The following is a 19282-nucleotide window of genomic DNA, read 5'->3' on the forward strand; positions in this document are numbered from 1 at the left end:
TTAAACCTATCACAGGGAGACTGGTTGAAGCGGTTTCTTACATAATACTCTGTAGTATCAGTTAGGGGACAGAGGTTCTACGTCACTGAACTGTCACATCTGCACTTAGGAGAGGGCAGAGATAACACACTGCACTGTCTGCCTCTAAAAGCCAGAGGCATCATGGCAAATGTAGGTTGTGTTAAAAGAGTCATATCATAGAGGAAATAGGAATCAAGATGGCAGACAATTCATGCATAACACAGCAACAAAAATTGGTATATACAGGGCACACACAAAAAGCAGGTGCTTGGAACAAACTTCTAGCAGATGTGATAGGTTAGTGATTGTAAATATGCCTGGGATAAACATATCTATCCATAAACATAAGATAAAAAGAAAGGAAATACTTATAGGGCAGACTAGATGGACCAAGTGGTCTTTTTCTGCCGACAATCTTCTATGTTTCTAAAAAGAAACTCAAAAATGCAATTGCAGGTTGTCAAATTGCTTATAAAGGTTCTGTGATGCAATCTTAGTTGATAAAACTGTACTTTAATGGTATAAAGGCCACATTACACAGCTTACGCTGTATGTGAGTTGCGATCTGCTACATCGGTGCTTGCTTACTGAGTCTATTACACACCTTTATACTGGCACGGCAAGGGGGAGCAGAACGGCAATATGCGGCATCAGTGCTGGAGGCAGGGAGGTGATAGAACGTTATTACTTTCAGCCTCTCCAGCACTTTATTTAACCCCTAGACGACCCTGGACGTACAGTTACGTCATGGAAGTCTGTCACCAGATGACCCTGTACGTCCTGAGCTATGAAGCGCGCTCCGGAGCGGAGCGCGCTTCATTGCAGGTGGGGGCCAGCTGCAATCAGCAGCCGGCACCTCACCGTTAATGACGGGCTGCAGCGATCGCGCTGCAGTGTTTTATTAACTCCTTAAACGCCGCCACAGCCTTTAAGTGTAAGTGACAGGGGGAGTCCCCTGTCACTTACCGATCGGGACACCCGCAGTGTGACTGCGGGGGTCCTGATCGTTGAAACGGACCGCCGGAGGTCTCTTACCTGCCTCCGTAGCGTGCGTAATTGTCCGATCTATTAAAATATAACAAGCGGCATTGTGAACGGCGAACGGCGTACACGAAAAGAGGGAAAAAAGTGTGCGGATTACCGATTATGTTACATTATTTATAAAAATAATCAATAAAAAGTGATCAAAACGTCTGATCTTCACAAATATGGTATTAATAAAAACTAGAGATCATGGCGATAAAAATGACACCCCACTCACCCCCGTAGGTAAAAAAATAAAACTGTTATAATAGGCCCATTTTATTAATAACTAATTGCCAAAAAAAAAGGATTTCATTAAAAAAAATATATAACATTAGAGAATCTGTGTAACCTGCATGTGGTTGTGTTCGGACTGACCTATAGAATAATAGTGTCATGTCGCTTTTACCATATAGTGCATTACGTAGACACAGGAACCCCCCAAACGTTACCATATTGCATTCTTTTTTACGATTTCACCTATTTATATCTTCATAAATAATATATTTGGGATTCCATCATACATGTTATGGTAAAATGAAAGACGCCATTACAAAGTACAACTATTCCTGTAAAACACAAGCACTTACATGGCCCTGTAGATAGAAAACTGAGAGTGCTAGAGCTCTTAGAAGGGGAGGAGGGAAAAACGAAAACACTAAGATCAAAATTTGCGCGGTCCACTGGGTCATTTTGGACGTGGTCCTCAAAGGGTTAAAAAATGGCCCTGCCTGCAGTTGCCCTTTAAGTTTTTACAACTCTTCTAGACTAATTCCAGACTCTAGACTCAGCTCCATATAAAAGCAGATGACACTGGCACTGCTTGCATAGTGTTCTTTAATATTTTTTTGTTTATGTCTTTCTGGATGTGCAGTTTACATTGCTAAATGTCATAGGTATAAATGTATCATCCTTACAGATTATAAAAAGGGACCAGACAATTAAAACCACCTAAAAATATACACATGCCTGTGACCACACGCACTGTAAATCATAAATTAAGAAAGATTGAAGATAGATAAGAAATACATCATAATTAGCCCTTCCACAATGCCAATAAATTAACATAGAAGTTCATATGTCTATGGGTCCATTTACACAGAAAGATTATCTGACAGATTATCTGCCAAAGATTTGAAGCCAAAGCCAGGAACAGACTATAATCAGAGAACAGGTCATAAAGGAAAGCCTGATATTTTTCCTCTTTTCAAATCCATTCCTGGCTTTGGCTTCAAATCTTTGGCAGATAATCTGTCAGATAATCTTTCTGTGTAAATGGACCCTTAAAATGTATAGAAACCAATAGTGCAATACCTGGTAGAAAAAAAAATGCATTCAAGGTGCCAATGCAAAGATAAAATACATGTGCAGGATATTCACAACTTTTTTTTTTGTAAAGGATAAGAAGTATCTACAAAACTCCAGGGTGGGTGGGCTATGGAATTCCAAGCCCCATATGTTCAGTCCTGGGAACTTCCTCAGAGACTTCTGACCAAATACAGTATATAGTAATGTTACCAATAATACCAGTATACATAAAGGAAATATTATCTCCAAATATTTTACCATAATATGGCTACTCATCAAGTCCTGTATACCGAAAGCAATGTTGCTAATAATAACAATATACAAGGGGCAAATATTACTGCCACACCATGACCGCTACTATTGCCACCATACTGATAATGACCAAATCCAGTATACTAAGACTAATAATACAAATATTACCAACAGTACCAGTTTACAAGGAAAAAATATTAACACCACATTATGACTAATACCACCTAATACTGACTAATAATAAAATCTACTGTACAAACACCAATATCACCTCTACATTGCCCATATAGATACCAGCTCAACATAGGCTCTACAGACCATATAGGTGATTACAGTGCAGTTACAACTAGTATCTTACAGGGGGCACCTGCTCTGACCTCTGAACAGAGTTGCTCACTTTTCTTCTCTTTTTCTTCTCTATGCAACCTTGACCATCATCGAGACTTCTCCCAGCCATGATTTGTCTCCACATAATCTACCAGAAAAAAATCATTAGTGTAGATGGCACCATATGCGGAATTTACTTATGGCGCTTTCCCCATGCTTCCCCTGCCCCCCAGATTTAATACAAGGTTATCAGAGTCAGTGTTTCTCACAAAGTATAATGCCCCCATAAAGTATCAAGAGCCCCCAACACTCTTACGCCCATACAATGATTACATATTGCCTCCAAACTGCTCCAAACAAAACAGAAAGATATTACAAATGATACCACTAATAATAATGCCACACCATGACCACTATTACTACAACAGATCCTATAACAGAGTGCAGTTACATTCAGTGACTCACAGGGGGCGTCTTCTCTGATCGAAAATAAGGGTTTGTGTGGGCCTGTAGGTGAAAAAAAGGAAGTGCTACGGCCTTTTAAACGTGAGCAGGAAAAAACGAAAGCGCAAAAACGAAAATTTGCACGGTCCTGAAGGGGTTAAAGAACAGTGTAGGTACAGGTATAGTGCAGAGGAACCACAGAGTCCAGCAGTAACTTAAACAGTTGCAACTGTGGTGTCCCACCACTGGTACTGTCTATGGCACCTTAGTAAGTCACACCCACAGGTTCACATGTAGTGTTGTGTTTTGCCCACTAGGTGTCACTACTGTTTTATCTAACCTGTTGCACAGCTGAAGGAGAGAAAATGGCTAAACTGTTTGTACCATGTGTTATGTGCTGACCAATCACAGGTGCTTGTTCTTTCTGTCCTAATTCTTTTCTCCTCTCTTTCACACACACTCAGCCTACCACTCACAGGAGGGTTTAGTTATGGCCCCTGTAGTAGGATTTAGCTTTGGTGGAAGGAAGTGTGCAGTTTCTAGCTAGTATTTAGTATGAGAGGAAGCAAGCACAAAGCAGTCTCTGGAGAAGTTAGGCCAGGGCCTGGCTTTGGCCGGGACTCATGAAAGGGATCAAAGGCAGCTACTTAAGATTTCTTTATGCAAGTAACTTAAGCAAGTATGCAGTGCTAAGCTCTACTTAGAGGAGAGAAGCCACCCAGGAAAACCCTTGCCAACGCCAGGAACCTTTCTAAAAAGTACAGGGCAGTTACCTGAAGCAATAGGAACTGACCCCAGTAGTACAAAGCTACCGTGCAAGGTCTACATATCCTACTGCACAGTGCAAGATGACTGGGAAATCTCGGAAGTCTGCTACACCCAGATAACCGTCGACTGGGGTATTCTGCAACTAGGGGGCATAAGGCGGTTCAGAGCCACTATTGGCATCCGTGAGTACGAGTATCTTCTTATCTCTTCTGTATCTACTCCTATTCCAGCAGAGCACATTCACTACTTTAGGCAGGGTTCATCTGGCAACTCCTCTTCTCTCTCTCTGCAAAGCACCTACTACAACAAGCTATGGTTCTACCTCACTGTCAGCACCAACGTTCCGTGTTAAAGAACTGCACTGTATTTATCACATGTACTGTTCACATGGGACTCGGTTCTACTCTGTTAGCACCTGCACTACACACCACCATATATTTGGGTTATATCCCTTTTTGTGAGTGGCAATACCAACAACTTGAAGTTGGTCTGTCACCACTCCAGGCTACCGTGACAAATGCCCAAGTAACCCTAAACACCCCCGGAGGTTACCAACCATAGGGGCAGCTGCTTGTCCGAGCTTGGTACTCGAGTATTAGGGTACTCAATGGTACTCGTTATTCGGACGAATATCTCGCGATACTCGAGACAATGGAATCTTCCTCTCCCTGCATGTTTGGCGGCTTTTTCTCAGCCAATCATTATGCAGGAGAGTCTTTGAGAGCTTTGAGAGATCACGTGGGAACCCTACATGTCGATAGCAGCAATTGGCTGGCCAGATCAGATGACCTGGGCATATAAGAATCTGCACCGGTGGTGCTCGCCTCACATGCATGCTGGATGAGCATAGGGAGAGAGGGGGGGGAGGACTCCAGACTGCTGGCTTGGACTTGCAGTACAGCTACCACGATCTTAGCTGCACACTGTTGTGATCAACTGCTGGCAGAAATGAGACAGTAGGTGATGCATACAGACCCCAAAGAAGTCCTCATTACTATTATTTTTTTTTCTTTGTGGCTGGTGCTGTTGTTGTACATTGTATTGCTGTGAGTAGTAGTACAGCTGAATAGAACCTCACTGCTCATTGTCCTGTGTAACAGGTGCCATACGCCATAAAGCACCACTTACACACAGAATATACGACAACCTCCAAAAACTAGTGTGACCAGTGTCTTTTGTCATCTGCAGCCAGTCTGCAGGGTTGCTTCCTTTTTAAGTGCAGCCATATCTAACCCCACTGATCATTGTCAGAGGCTTTGTTACTTGTCCTAGGCTTAACTTAGAGGACAATAACGGGGACCTATCTAGACAATGGGTTCTCAGTTGTTAGGGGCTCCAACATCTTGTGTCAGTGGTGATAGACTTGAAATACCTGTAGCCATGGCTAAGATAATCCACCTATTGCTGGTCGAGGGCACAGAGTGACACGAATCAAAGAACACAGGCCCCACCTTGTGGGTAAGCTAGCAGTTGGAGTTCTCCTTGGGGTCCTAGCGAGTTGCTGCAGCATTGAAACCCATGGATGGATTCTGGCCTCTAGGCCAGATCCTGGAAAGTCTCTTAGTATGGGCACTTGATGCTTGCTCTGACTCTGACTTAATCTTACGAGTATTAGTATTCCTAAGGGATTTGCATTTTTATTTTATTTTTTTTATTAATTTCTACTTATCTTTACAGTTACCAAGACGTCATGTTCATAAATAAAGATTACGGTTCACTTATCAAAGGCATCAGTGATCTGAATTTCACATCAGAAAGTACCCCTTGTAATCTTCTTGTTACTGGTGACACAGCATTCCCAGTACTGGTAACCCCTACAAAACAGGTTCTTATTGCTGCATCTAAGTATGGCAAGGGACGCTTGGTGGCCATGAGTCATGAATCATACCTGAATGAGCCACAGTTCAAGGATTTTCTGCAGAATGCAATATCCTGGTTGAAACCATCCCCAGAAGCAGTAGTCGGTGTTGTTGAAAGCCTTGGCCCTCTGGCAAATACTCTGTCTACGTTTGGACATAACATTCAAATGACCACTGGCTTTAGTAAAGATTTGGGAGTGCTCTGTATGACTGGATATGATGGCACTCAGGTATCGGAAATAACATCATTTCTGAGAGAAGGTGGAGGTCTGCTTATTGGAGCTCAAGCCTGGTATTGGTCGCAATGCCAACCAGAATTGAATGTTTTCTATGACTTTCCTGGAAACAAAATAACATCTATAGCCGGTGTCTATTTCACCAATTACGAAGGAGACAAAGGGAATTTCAGTGTGAATGAGAAACTTCCACCACTTCAACTAGTTGATGAGTAAGTATACACATGAACCATGCAAACACTAATAAAGTTTTGATCTTTTAGATTTATGTTGTAAGCAGTGATGAGTGAACTTGACGAGTGTTCGGGTTTGGCCAAACCACCCGAACGGTCAGCAAGTTCGCTAATTACTAGTAGTAAGTGGACTCATTTCATAATATTTTTTATTTCTACTGTAATATTATGTGATGATTTTTCTTGCAATTACATGTTAATATAGTTTACTACATACATCATCCATAAATACATCTGTTACTGTGTCAATGAGAAATATTCCATTCTGTTCTTTTTGCAGTGTGGATTTCTCAGTGGATCTGAATCAGCTCTTAAAAGGTGTTTCCACTCTGGATATCAGTGGGGGTTCCATTGCTTCTGAACTTCTGCTGCACGGTCCTTTGACTTTTCCAGTTGGGATGACTGACAAACACCAATGTTTTTTCGCTGCTGCTTACTACGGCAGAGGACGTGTTGTAGTAGGGACACATGAAGCCTTCCTTTCAAAACAAGAGCTGAAGTTTTTCATCCTTAATTCCATTATGTGGTTGGATGCAGGAAGAAATGGCAGGATAGGTGTTCATAATAGTTTGAGACGCCTGACTTCAATGCTGCAGGGGGAAGGTATCTCCTGTGCAATATCCGAAGTGAGTTCGGAGTTCAGCGTGTATTGTTGCAATTCTTACAGTGATGCTCAAGCAGAGAAAATTCAGCAGTTTGTTGCAGAAGGAGGAGGTCTTCTCATTGGTGGCCATGCCTGGTACTGGGCTTACTCTAATCCAAATGTGCTTACTCAATATCCAGGGAACAAGATCCTCAATAAATTTGGGATAAGTATTCTGCGCACAACTATAAAAAATGGCAATTATAATGTTCCTGATCCTGAGTCACTTACTAATACATATCATTTTCTCAGAGCAGTCTGTCAGCTTCTATGTAACCTGAAAAATGATACAGAGCTCGCATCATCTCTAACCCCTTGGTTGTCAAAGCTCAAACAGGATATCTGCAGCTTTTTCAAGTTGCCAGCAAGCCCTCTTACTGTGTCCCTATGGGAAGAGCTTTCACATCTGACACTTGAATGTTACTTACCGAAAGTCAGTGTAGAGCATCCAGTGAGAAATTGCTCTAAAGAGGCTTTTATATTGTGCTTGGCTCATGAAGTCCAGGGCTTATACGAAACAGAACAAAAGGACACAGAAACACCCGATGAGCAGGAGAAACCCCCAGCAACCATCCAGATTGATGGCACCAACCATGGTAAAGTGTGATTGGTAATACATTTGAAATGTTGAAAATTAGGAAACTGCCGATATACAAAAAAGTTTTTTTTCCTGTGAAGTGAGATCAGTATGAACTAGTGACAAACAGTGAAATGCCATAGTTTGCAAACATGGCACAGATGAGTATTTAGGTAAAAAAACAAAAGAGAGAAAATGTCTAGTCCCGTAATCCATCTATCATCTATATAAATCACAGGAGTGCTTCATAATTTTACCTAAACTATTCAGTACTGTCCATAGGCAAAAATGTGCTGACAGATTACTTTTAACTGGAGAAACAGAATGTTGCTATTGGGTACTAAAAAAACCCTCTAAGTTTGCCCAAGAGTTTATCCATTTGCTTTGCAACCCATTGAAATTTCTATTCCAGTATATGTCACATACAATTTTTCAGTTGACCTTACCATAGTTTTTTGTGCAGTGTTCAGTATATTTATATGCAGGAAAATGTCTTTTAATCTGGCGCGCACTGCAGGGACAGAGGCAGGAACCTGTCACCTGGGCAGAGAGAAGGCCATAACTAGTCACGGCATTAGCGGTTTTCTGGACTGACATTTTTTCTGGCTTATTTGGGTTTTTTTTGGCGTTTTTGACACATACAGGAAAAGCTTTATTGAGAGGGAAAAGCCACAGTTTGCAGAAAAATAGCTAAACCCTCAGCATGCTGCATTTTGGATTTACTGCCACAGAGCCAAAAAAGAGGTGAGAAGAATGCCACAAAAAAGAAAAAAAAAAAAACATCAAGTATGTATGGCATTTCATAAAATTCTCAAATAAATGCCATGACATTTTTTTTGTGTGAAACCAGCATTATAAGCCTCTTTGCCTGTCAATCATCCCAGCAGAGTTTGCTGACAGACAGAGAACTGTGACTAGTTACTACCCAGACACCGCTCAGATGACTCTTCACTGCACGCCAGATTAAAATCCCAATTCCTGCATATAAAGATACCGAACACGCACACAAACTATAGTAAGGGAGCACGTTAGCAGCTTTATTAGGAGCTGCTAAAGCGTTATAGGCAAAATATTGATGATTGGTTCTAGGGATGGTCCGAACCTTCGTATGAACCCGAACGCTCGGCATCAGATTCCCGCTGTCTGCCCGCTCCGTGGCTATGGCTATGGCTGTGGCTGTATCCCAGTTTTCCAGGTGGTCATCCCGCTGTATCCACCCTCTCCACGGAGCGGGCAGACAGAGGGAATCAGTTCGGTTCGGCCCATCCCTAATTGGTTCCCTTTAAGGGTACAAACAAACAGGCCTGATCTGCAGCCGATTTCCTGCTGCGAATTTGCAGCAAAATCCACTGCGGATCCCTTGCCTGTTAAGTTCTTTGAGAAGACATACTCGCAGCGACATTGTCAGTCCACTGAGGATATGTAATTGACAGCCCTGTTAACCCCCAGTCGGCCAGAGCATAGTGTACCTGCTGGACGCTCCAGCTTGCTTGGGGGCTCCTGGCGTCTGGACGTCCCGCTCAGCCAATCAGTGTGTTACGACGGGGCAGTGCAATTGGCTAACCGGGACATACAGCCGGGAACCCCCGAAGAAAGCCGGAGCATGGAGCAGGTACAGTATGCTCTGGTCAGTAGGGGGTTAACAGGGCTGTCAATTACATACTCGCAGCGGAATGACAATCCTGCTGCAAGTATGTCTTCCCATAGAAACTAACAGGCAAGGGATCTGGCCTGTGTGTTTGCACCCTAAAGATATACTGAAAAATAATTATTTTTAGCCTTTAGGACAAATGACATTTTCATATAACATATTGGCCCACTTCAAAAAAGTTAGGGAATTTTAATACAATGTCAGAAAAGCTTGTCCTCTGGACTTAGTATGATTAATTGTCTATGTATTGCAATTAGACATTATTAATATATTGCTACTGTCCTGGACCTTGCTTAACACTGGAAAATTTTGATCATCCACATATTTTGTATATATATTTTTATTTAATTGTATAACTATTAGTCAAAAACTGAAGTGATGCCAATGCAATGTACTGTATACTGTATTAACATCCTATGTTATACTTCCAGGTTGTGACGCATGGAGAAGTACAGGACTTTATTTGCCTCCCAATAAAAGAGCAACACTTGTATTTCCAGCCTCAGTTGTTGGGAAAGATCTCCAGGTAACCGCTTTGTGTTGGTTCTAATGCCATTTAGTTATTTCTGTATTAGGTGAAAAAATTATTTTAACAGTTTTGCTCCACATTGTGTAAACTAAGGGCCCAATAGCACACAGCAATGTGTCGTGTAAATAAACTTGTCAAAGATTGGTGCCTGTTTACATGGCCTACTACAGGGCTGGACCATCACTCGGAGAGGGCTGTGCAAATGATGACTAGATCATTTATGCATCTCTCTGCTGCCATCATACATTTGCCACAGATCCTATTTTGTGGCAATCTCGGCTGGAATCTGTAACCGCATATATGAACGTTACATAATTTTGATTTTTTTTCCTTCCCTTAAGTCTCATTGAACTGAATCCATACTGAATCCATGAGAAAATAAGACTATGGTGCTGTGTAGATGCAACATGCAGTTGCACATCAAGAGCCAATGGTTCTGTGACCACTGTGACTCTATGTGGAGCTGGACATGCTTTGTGCCTGTTACTTTGCCAGGAGAATGAGGCCTTATAGCCTTGTTTGTTGCAGGTGCAGGTTGGCTGTCATTCAGATGATTTAAGCTCAAAAGAAACACTCTGTCGTGCCCCGAAGGTTGTGCGTAAAAAGGATGTTAAAGATGAGAAGGTTGTGATATCCTGTACCTGGGGAGGACTTCTATATGTTATTGTCAACGAGAAAAGTCAACTTGGAAATGTTCCAGTTACAGTCTATGGAGCAGAACCAGCTCCAACATTTATAAAGGGTAAGTACAGGCATTCCTTCCTTAATGTATATACTAGTCACTTACCAGGTTTACTACTAGAGGTGAGTGAAGCAGTCGAAAATTCGGTTTGCGAGGTTCACGAATATTAGGTTGGAATTGTGAATATTTGCGAATCAAATGCAAAACCAAATTTCATTAAAACAGTCAATCTAAAGAAGCTACAACAATAAGACTATTGCAGAGTAGGGTTTTTTTTATCAGATGTTGTTGTTACAGTGTCAAAAACTGGAAAATGATGATATGAAAAAAATTTCAATCATTCAATTACTGCCATGGACATTGGTGTACCAGCTGCATGAAATCAAGTTTTCTCCTAGGATAGCAATGGACGTCGGTGACTCAGCAGTGTATACTTACCTTTGCTCCATGAACATCATTGGACGCTGGAGATGAGTGGGGTTAAATGACACTTTCTATCAGGACAGCAATAGACATTCTAAAGTGGCAGCCCCATCAGGAGCAAAGCTTTAGCTGTAGAAGGCTCTGGAACAGACATTCTATTCGACCCTGAGGGGCCCAGAACAGACACCGGGAGGTGGCAGTGCTCGTGCACTCTTTTACCCTGAGAGGCCTTGCACAGACAGTTGATGGTGGTAACTGTTGCAGGAGTTTTATTTTTGTTATCAAAAAAATGAGAAAAGAGAGAAAAACCCCCAATGAACCAACACACAGAACATATATATATATATATATATATATATATATATATATATATATATATTTTACATGTCAGGTAAAATTACTGAAATCCGACTGTTGAGTTGAATAGGCCGTAAAACTGCCAAAGAATGGAAATCAAAACCTTTACACTGAATACTGTATATTAAATAAATAAATGTAATAAAAAATTATAGAAGAAATAATGTGTTCAAAAACTTTGCTGAATCTGGGCCTCAGACTTTTTTCAAGACATGAATACATATCAACACTGAGTTATTGATTCGACAAAATGCAAGATGCAACCTATTCATGCATTTTTTTGGGATGTTTTTTTTAAAGCTGTCTCCAGTTTGAAGGGGTTATCCAGTGCTACAAAAACTTGGCCACTTTCTTTCAGAGACAACACGACTCTTGTCTCCAGTTCAGGTGCAGTTTGCAATTAAGCTCCATCCACTTCAATAGAACTGAGCAGCAAAACCCCACCCAAGCTGGAGACAAAAGTGGGGCTGTCTTTGGAAGAAAGTAACCAAGTTTTTGTAGCGCTGGATAACCCCTTTAAATGAACAGGGAAGGGGGAAACCCCTGATGGAGTATGGCAGTGACCTCCCCACCCTTACTTTGGTCACTCTCTGAAAACCTCCCCCTAGGGCTATGTTCCCACACAGTATTTTTGCTCAGAATTTTGCAACCAAAACCAGGAGTGGATTGAAAACACAGAGAGGCTATGAATGCACTATAAATAAGATAACATAACCTGCCTTTCAGCAACAAATAGCTGCAGGCAGTACCTTTAGAAGTTTCTTATGTTATGTTTAGGGGACATCATCCTCTGCAATATGTACCCCATCAAGAACCCTTCCTATAGCTGTAAACCAGTCAAGAAACCACAAGAGCCATTAAAACCTCATACAATTATCCTATCAGGAACCATTGTGAAAGTTCTAAGTAGCTTAGTGATATCTTCAAAACACGAAGAACAATTATTGCCCAGTTACCATATGTGTCCTGAAAAATGTGACACGAATGGTAAGATTCCTTGGCACAAGTGCTAGGGTTGAAACCCCACAGCTATGGTTAACAAGAAGGGAAATTAGCTTTGGCTGTCTAGGCATGATGGGAATTGTAGTTTTAAAACAGCTGGAGGGCTTGCGTTTGACATGTCTGTTCAAGATCAACACTGCAGGACAATAGGCCGAACTAGATACTTAACAAAACTTATAATATACAGTCTTCAAATGCATTAGATTGATAAAAGTGCCCCCCCCCCATTTGATAAATCTGAGTTTAGACCAACTATAAGTTAGCTTAATGTGCACCACAGCATGGTGATAAGGGGAATTATACCTTTCTTTATCCACCTTATTCCCGAGTGACTATCCCTGTCTAAATTTAATAAAGCTGAGTGCTAGCGACGAGTAGATAACACCAGACACAGATAGTTGGTACTGCCTTCTCTCTCAGTCGAGATAGAAGTATATACTCTCTCTTTATTTAGTTTCACATTGATTATATGTTCCTTCATTATAGGCACAGTTTCAAGTCACAAAGTGCATACATATAATACTGTGATTGGTTATTCCATAAATGGTTAGCTATTTCCTGTTCTGCGCAGTGAGCTGATTAGTGTTTAGGCGTCTGTGTTACCAGTTCTTCTTTTGTGAGTTCAGGGTGGTATCCTCTCGGGGGGGGCTGCCAACATTCCAACATGTCTCGTAGACCAGTCTTGTCTGGCTAGAAGCGGTTGCAAAGCTGGAGACGTTTCAAGGAATACAATGTTTTTCCAAAAGTGTTAACCCTTCTTGGCCACCGTCACAATGGCACCTGATTTTGGCACATTTTTGGCGCACAGTGCTGCTTAGACCTTGCCTCCTTTTGCCAAAGTAATTTTCCTTTTCAGACTTTTTGGAAAAGTGTCTCAAACACATAATAAATAGATGAAAAGTCCTGTGCACCAGCTTTAGGACTAAATATACATCTGGGCCATAAATTCCATAATAAAAAAGATTGCAGTGTGTATGACAGTACTTTAAACTCAGCTCTTAATTTATTTTATTAATCTGATGTTCATTTTATCAAGTCATTGTATCCTGCAATCACTACTTGCATATTTTGACAACTAAATGTGTCTTCTCACCAGGACAGACTAGCCTCTCCTCATGGTTGGAAACAATTCGCTCTTTAAGAGCTCCTTGGGCTGAGCTTATTACAGAGAACATTATCCTTACTGTCCCTTCTGATACAATACGCTCACTAGAGAATCCAGAAGAGGTGTTATCTCTATGGGAGGAGATCATGAAGGCAATAGCGGATCTTGCATCTATCCCAAGAAAACTGCCTCGTCCAGAAAGAATTGTGGCTGATGTTCAGATCTCAGCAGGTAAGGGATGGAGCATTCATGACATACTGACTGACAGAAGCTCCCTGTGTACCGCATACAGTTAATATCAGACTCCCCTCCTTCACCAAGAATAGCCATATGTAGCCGGGTATGGAGAGGGAAAGGGTACAGGGTTCCATACCTTCTTAATTGTTTAATGCAATAACCAGCTATATCATCTATATATTGAGGTTCACAGTTACTACTACAACACAGTTACAGACAAAAGTATTTATATGTCAGAATAATATTTCAAAAACATGGTAATATAAAAGTTTAGAAGTTACTAATCATTAAGGAATGAACCTTGTGTGTAGTATTGGCAGTTAACAATTTACAACATAGACTCTTCATACATCTTTGAGGGTCAGTCTTTGCTCATTTTATCAATCCACCCTTGCATCCTTTAAATTGTTTAGTTTGTCCTTTTGTGTTGCTGTAGGTTGGATGCATGCTGGATACCCAATAATGTGTCATTTAGATGCAGCACCTTCTTCAGTAAGTGTTACAGCAATGAAGAAAGGCATTTGGGGGCATATACACGAACTTGGTCACAACCAGCAGAGAGGAGTTTGGGAATTCCCTCCTCATACCACAGAAGCCACCTGTAACCTCTGGTCTGTATATGTGCATGAAACAGTGCTAGGAATCCCAAGTGATAAAGCTCATCCTGCTATTAAACCAGATGCCAGAGATAACAGAATCAAGCAGTATCTGAAGAATGGAGCTAATCTTGATGAATGGAACGTATGGACAGCGCTTGAGACTTATCTTCAGGTATTCAAGACTAATAAAGTACTTCAGACAACCCCTTTATAAAATGTCCTCTAAGGGCATGTGAACCTACTGTCCCTAGTAGGGCTCACAGTCTAATTTCACCAGCAAAGTTTCATTAAGAGTCAAATAACCTGTAGGCATGACTTAGGAGAAAACTAGAGAACCTAAAAACAAAGATGTTGAGGGGAATTAATAAAAATCCAATCTACATGTGAGGTCCAAACCTTTCCCCGCTCCAGTGTTGTCTGCTTATGTGGCTGGGGCACCGCCTCGAACTCCAAGAGGCCTGCCCCGACAGCTACATGCTGCAGGAGTGCGCCCTAGAACTCAGTTCCTGTGTCACAGACTGAGTGACATCACGGATACCCAACGGCACCCCTGGTTAGCCTGGTTAACCTGAACTGCTTCTGTATATGTGTGAATGTCTTCCTGCCAATCAGTCTCTTTTGCCACAGGTGTTATGGTGGGGGTCAGAAGACTGGTCCAATCATATCCAGGACCGGGTCCATGACCTCCTATCAAGCGTCTCACGGCCCAGTACTCCATGCTGGCTATTAGTCTTATCTTTAGGCGAATGTACCATCAGGTACATTGCTGCTATTTTTTTACCCTAATAAATTGGTGCCGGCACAGGGATGCCAGATGCCTGTGCTCTGTGCTGGTCTTTTCCCGAGCACCGGCCCGACCTGGAGCACCCCCAATGTGGTGATATATGCTCTGCTCTGTGACGCGGCTCCATTAATTCTAATGGAGCCACATCACAGATGAGAGGGTGCTTCATCACACTGGCGCTGGCGGCCCTACCCCCAGTGCTCGGGGACAGGCTCAACACACACTAAAGCCCCACTGTAGTGACACTGTCCAACAATGATAAAAGCACACAGGAAAACTGGGGTGACAATATAACTTTAATATAAAACAGATATATACTGTAAGTAGGTAACAAAAAGTGATTTAATGGTAAATAGTCCTCAAAAAAAAAAAAAGGAGTAGACCATGCACATTTACATTTTGACAGACATTACATACAGGAGTACCGTAATACTGATGATACACTAAATGTTTCTGCTTGTTACATTCAACTTATCTATCATTTATCCTTGCATAGACAAAATGCTATAAAACTATTCTCATCAATTTACTATATATTGTCTTCATTGTTTCAGCTAAAAGAGGGCTTCGGTTGGGATCCTTTCAAGAGAGTTTTCAGAGAGTATCAGACCATGTCTGGTGTCAGTAATGGCAAGGTGGCTAAGATGAATCTTTGGGCTGAGACGTTCTCTAAAACAGTCAATAAAAACCTGGCTCCATTCTTTAAGGCCTGGGGATGGCCCATTGATGATGCGACCAGCAAAAAATTATCTTCACTGGCTACATGGGAAGAAGATCCAATGAAGAAATATGTTTAACTTTAAGAAGACAATAGACAGCATCACTTTTATTAAAACAAAAAATTGCAGTGGCTTAAGAATTATATGCTGATAAATGGTATAGAAATAAAATAAAAATCAAATAGTACAGTACAAGAAGCTTGCTAGATGATGAAAAATTTTAAAAAAAGTATACTGCTTAATGATCAGCATTATCAGCATAACACACACAATGCGTGCTGTGTTCAATAAAGAATTTAGTTTTTAAGTTCCATCTGTGTTTGTTTGTTTTCAGGTTCATGATGCCAAAATAATCTAATATTGTGAAGAAGGTCGACTAGCTCTAAGATTACATTAAAGGGGTTTGTGGGCAAAATGTACCAATGAGTTATTCACAGGCGACTTGAAAAGTGTTATTCTTCCTCCAGTTTCTTGCGAATTTCTGCAATTAATACAATACACTTTGGGAAAGATTTATCAAACTGATGTAAAAGTAGAATTGCCTTAGTTGCCCCTAGCAACCAATCAGATTCCACCTTTCATTTCCCAAAGGACCTGTGATGAATGAAAAGTGGAATCTGATTGGTTGCTAAGGGCAACTAAGACAATACTATTTTACGCCAGTTTGATAAATCTCCCCCTTTGTGCACAGGCTCCAATTAAACAGCGATGTAAAGCTCTCAGCGGTGACAGGTGTGTTAAGCAGGGGCGTAGCGAGGGGGGGGGGGCAGCTGCCACAGGCACAATGCCAAGAGGGGCGCCAGCCTCCCCTCATAAACAACTCCACTAACCTGCCACTGACTCATCACTGGCATGACTATGCAGAGAGAGCTACCAGCCCTGCTGTACCGTAGCTGCCCGGCAAAATAGCAGTGTGGGTGGTCAGCAGGACAGTGGAGTTGGTGCTCCTCAAGCTGACCTGAAAGGGACAGACAAGGTCCTGAAGCTGACCTGATGAGGATCCTGCACTCGACTACAGAGGCTCCGCACCCTCCTCACCATGTGACCTCTTCCTTATGAGACTCCTGGGGCTGCTGTCTGGCGAGTTCACTGACTGACTTACATCATTCTTTAGGTGTAGGAAGACTGGAAGAGGGAGGTTACCTAGGTCAGAGGTCACCTATGGTAGGTCAGAGGTTGCAGGTCTATCCCATAAACCTGCATTGCTGCCCTCGACACAGCACTTCCCATAGGCTATCGTTCCCCAACCTGTGGGCAGGGCTGGCATCAGCACAGGGCTTACCCGGGCAAGTGCCAGGGCCCACAGCACCTCGAAAGGCCCAGAGAGGGAGAGGGGCCCGGGGTGTTCTAATGTTCAGCCCACTCATTGTCTTCATGTCTGTTCAGTCATCCCATGAAAATCCTGCCAGTAATTTCTATGTAAAAATTTGGGTCTTTAAATGTAAATTTCTTAAAGATGACAATTCCAATCGAAACCGAAAAAATACTTAGCACACCTGTCACAGGGCTCTCAAACGCAGTTTGGACAGAGTCCGTGTGCAAAGAGGTCTCTCTGTATTAATTGCAGAAAAAATGTGGAAGAAGGAGAAAAAAGAAAAGTGATTACAATATAGTGCTTTTTCAAGCACTGTAATGAATTGTGCACTGAATTATCCCTGCTGACAACCTTCAGGTAAGAACAGACGCACAGTTCTACCCATAAGCAGATTCTGATTCATATACTCTAAGGATATAACATTATACACCAAATAACCCATAATCTGCCACAGAAAAAGGAAATGTGCAGCCTATAATGTCAGGTCATCCACAAATCTGCAGGTGGCAGTCGCGGAAGCCTGGAGAAGGCTCCTCTTGGACTGGGCAGGCAAGCAGTGGTGTCTCCCTACGGTACGAAGAGTACGGTAAGAACGGCGGTGGCCATTGAATATCATGGCTAGCGGCAGCTGGATGAGTGCTGGACAGCATGGGTTCCGGCAGCCTCTAGAGGAGTCCCCGGAGCTGAGGTGGGTCAGCAAAAGTGTTTAACACGGTGGGGAGAAGCAGGAGCGGCAGCAGGTCAATCTTGGCGATGGCAGCTCGCACTGGGAAGAGGCAAGAGCAGCATGGAAGGGGGGAAAAGTGTCTTATAAAGCAAAAAGTTTAGTGTACTGTATATATATATATATATATATATATATATACACACACACACACACACACACACATACATATACAAGTAGCTGCTGATAAGTCTTTGGCTTTGTGTTCTTTTTTTGTTTCTATGGTAATGAATATTACATCACATAAAAGCCTTATGTGTCTAATATTTGTTTTCAAAATGTTATGTCTGTATCTTATGACAACAGTTATCTAGGCATGCAGGGAAACAAAATGGTGATATTCATAGCAAACGAGAGCAGAGAAGTGATAACATTCTTGTTTCTGCAGGAAAGTCTGCAAAGGATTTTCATGGTGATATGTTGCAGACACTTCAATGCCCTTCATATTCTACAGTTAAGAACGGGGTTGTCAAATTTAAAACGGCCACTTCAGCACCAATGATGAGGAACGTCCTGGACAACTGAGAGTGGATGTTGTTGCGCAGATAGTCGATGGTGTGCACAGCCTCATACTGAAGAACTTCAAATTTCAGCTAAAGGAATAGCAGACATCATGGGGATTTCTTGTGAACATGTTCGTATCATTATCCATGAACATTTGAACATGAAGAAGCTATCTGCAAATTGGGTCCCCAGATGTTTAATAAAAGATCAGAAAAGCATGTGAGTGACAACTTCCTGGTCTATTTGTCAAAGTTTCCGGACTGTTTCGTGGATCGACTGGTCACTATGGATGAGACCTTGATCTATTTGTATGACCCTGAAACCAAGGAGCAGTCAAAAAAAGTGGAGGCACAGTGGTTCTCCTGGTCCGAAGAAGTTCAGGGTGCAAAAATCAGCTACTAAGGTGATGGGGTCTGTGTTCTGGGGTAAGGAGGGTATTCTGCTAGTGGACTACCTTCAAAATGGTTCCACCATCAATGCAAGGTATTACACTGAACTTTTGGCCAACTAAAGGCAGCTTTGAAGGTCAAAAGACACGGCAAGCTGTCCAAAGGGACCTTGTTCCTGCAAAACGACGCCTCTGCTCACACTGCACAAGCGACCACTGCAAAACTGGTGGAGTTAGGCCTTCAGCTGGTTGACCACCCACCTTATTCACCAGATCTAGCTCACTCTGACTATCATCTGTTTCAAAACCTGAAGAAACACCTCAAGGCTACCAAATTTCACACCATTTCTGATGCTATGGCTGCTATGGATGGCTGGTTTGAGGTACAACCAAAATCCTTCTTTTTGCTTACAGAACTTAAATCAACCAAAAAAGATCCAAAAGGATCACATAAATATGCAAGACAACAAATTTATAATAATCAATACTTTATTACCAGAAAAAGTATTAAAAAATTTTAAAACTGGAGACAGGATGCAATACCATACACAAGAAAATCAGTGAGGGAACAT

The 19282-nt window shown here is 41.9% G+C and overlaps 1 protein-coding gene across 1 annotated transcript; it reads left to right on the plus strand.

Moving 5' to 3' along the window:
- The first annotated feature begins 5833 nt into the window (after positions 1 to 5833).
- On the plus strand, positions 5834 to 15857 carry LOC138799165 (TRPM8 channel-associated factor homolog). Its single transcript, XM_069980010.1, has 7 exons — positions 5834 to 6450; positions 6752 to 7710; positions 9774 to 9868; positions 10400 to 10613; positions 13432 to 13671; positions 14114 to 14448; positions 15615 to 15857. The coding sequence occupies exons 1-7, from the start codon at positions 5834 to 5836 to the stop codon at positions 15855 to 15857; spliced, it is 2703 nt and encodes a 900-aa protein (XP_069836111.1).
- Positions 15858 to 19282: the final 3425 nt, after the last annotated feature.

The sequence above is a fragment of the Dendropsophus ebraccatus genome, chromosome 1 (genome assembly GCF_027789765.1).
Source record: "Dendropsophus ebraccatus isolate aDenEbr1 chromosome 1, aDenEbr1.pat, whole genome shotgun sequence".
Taxonomy (NCBI): Eukaryota; Metazoa; Chordata; class Amphibia; order Anura; family Hylidae; genus Dendropsophus; species Dendropsophus ebraccatus.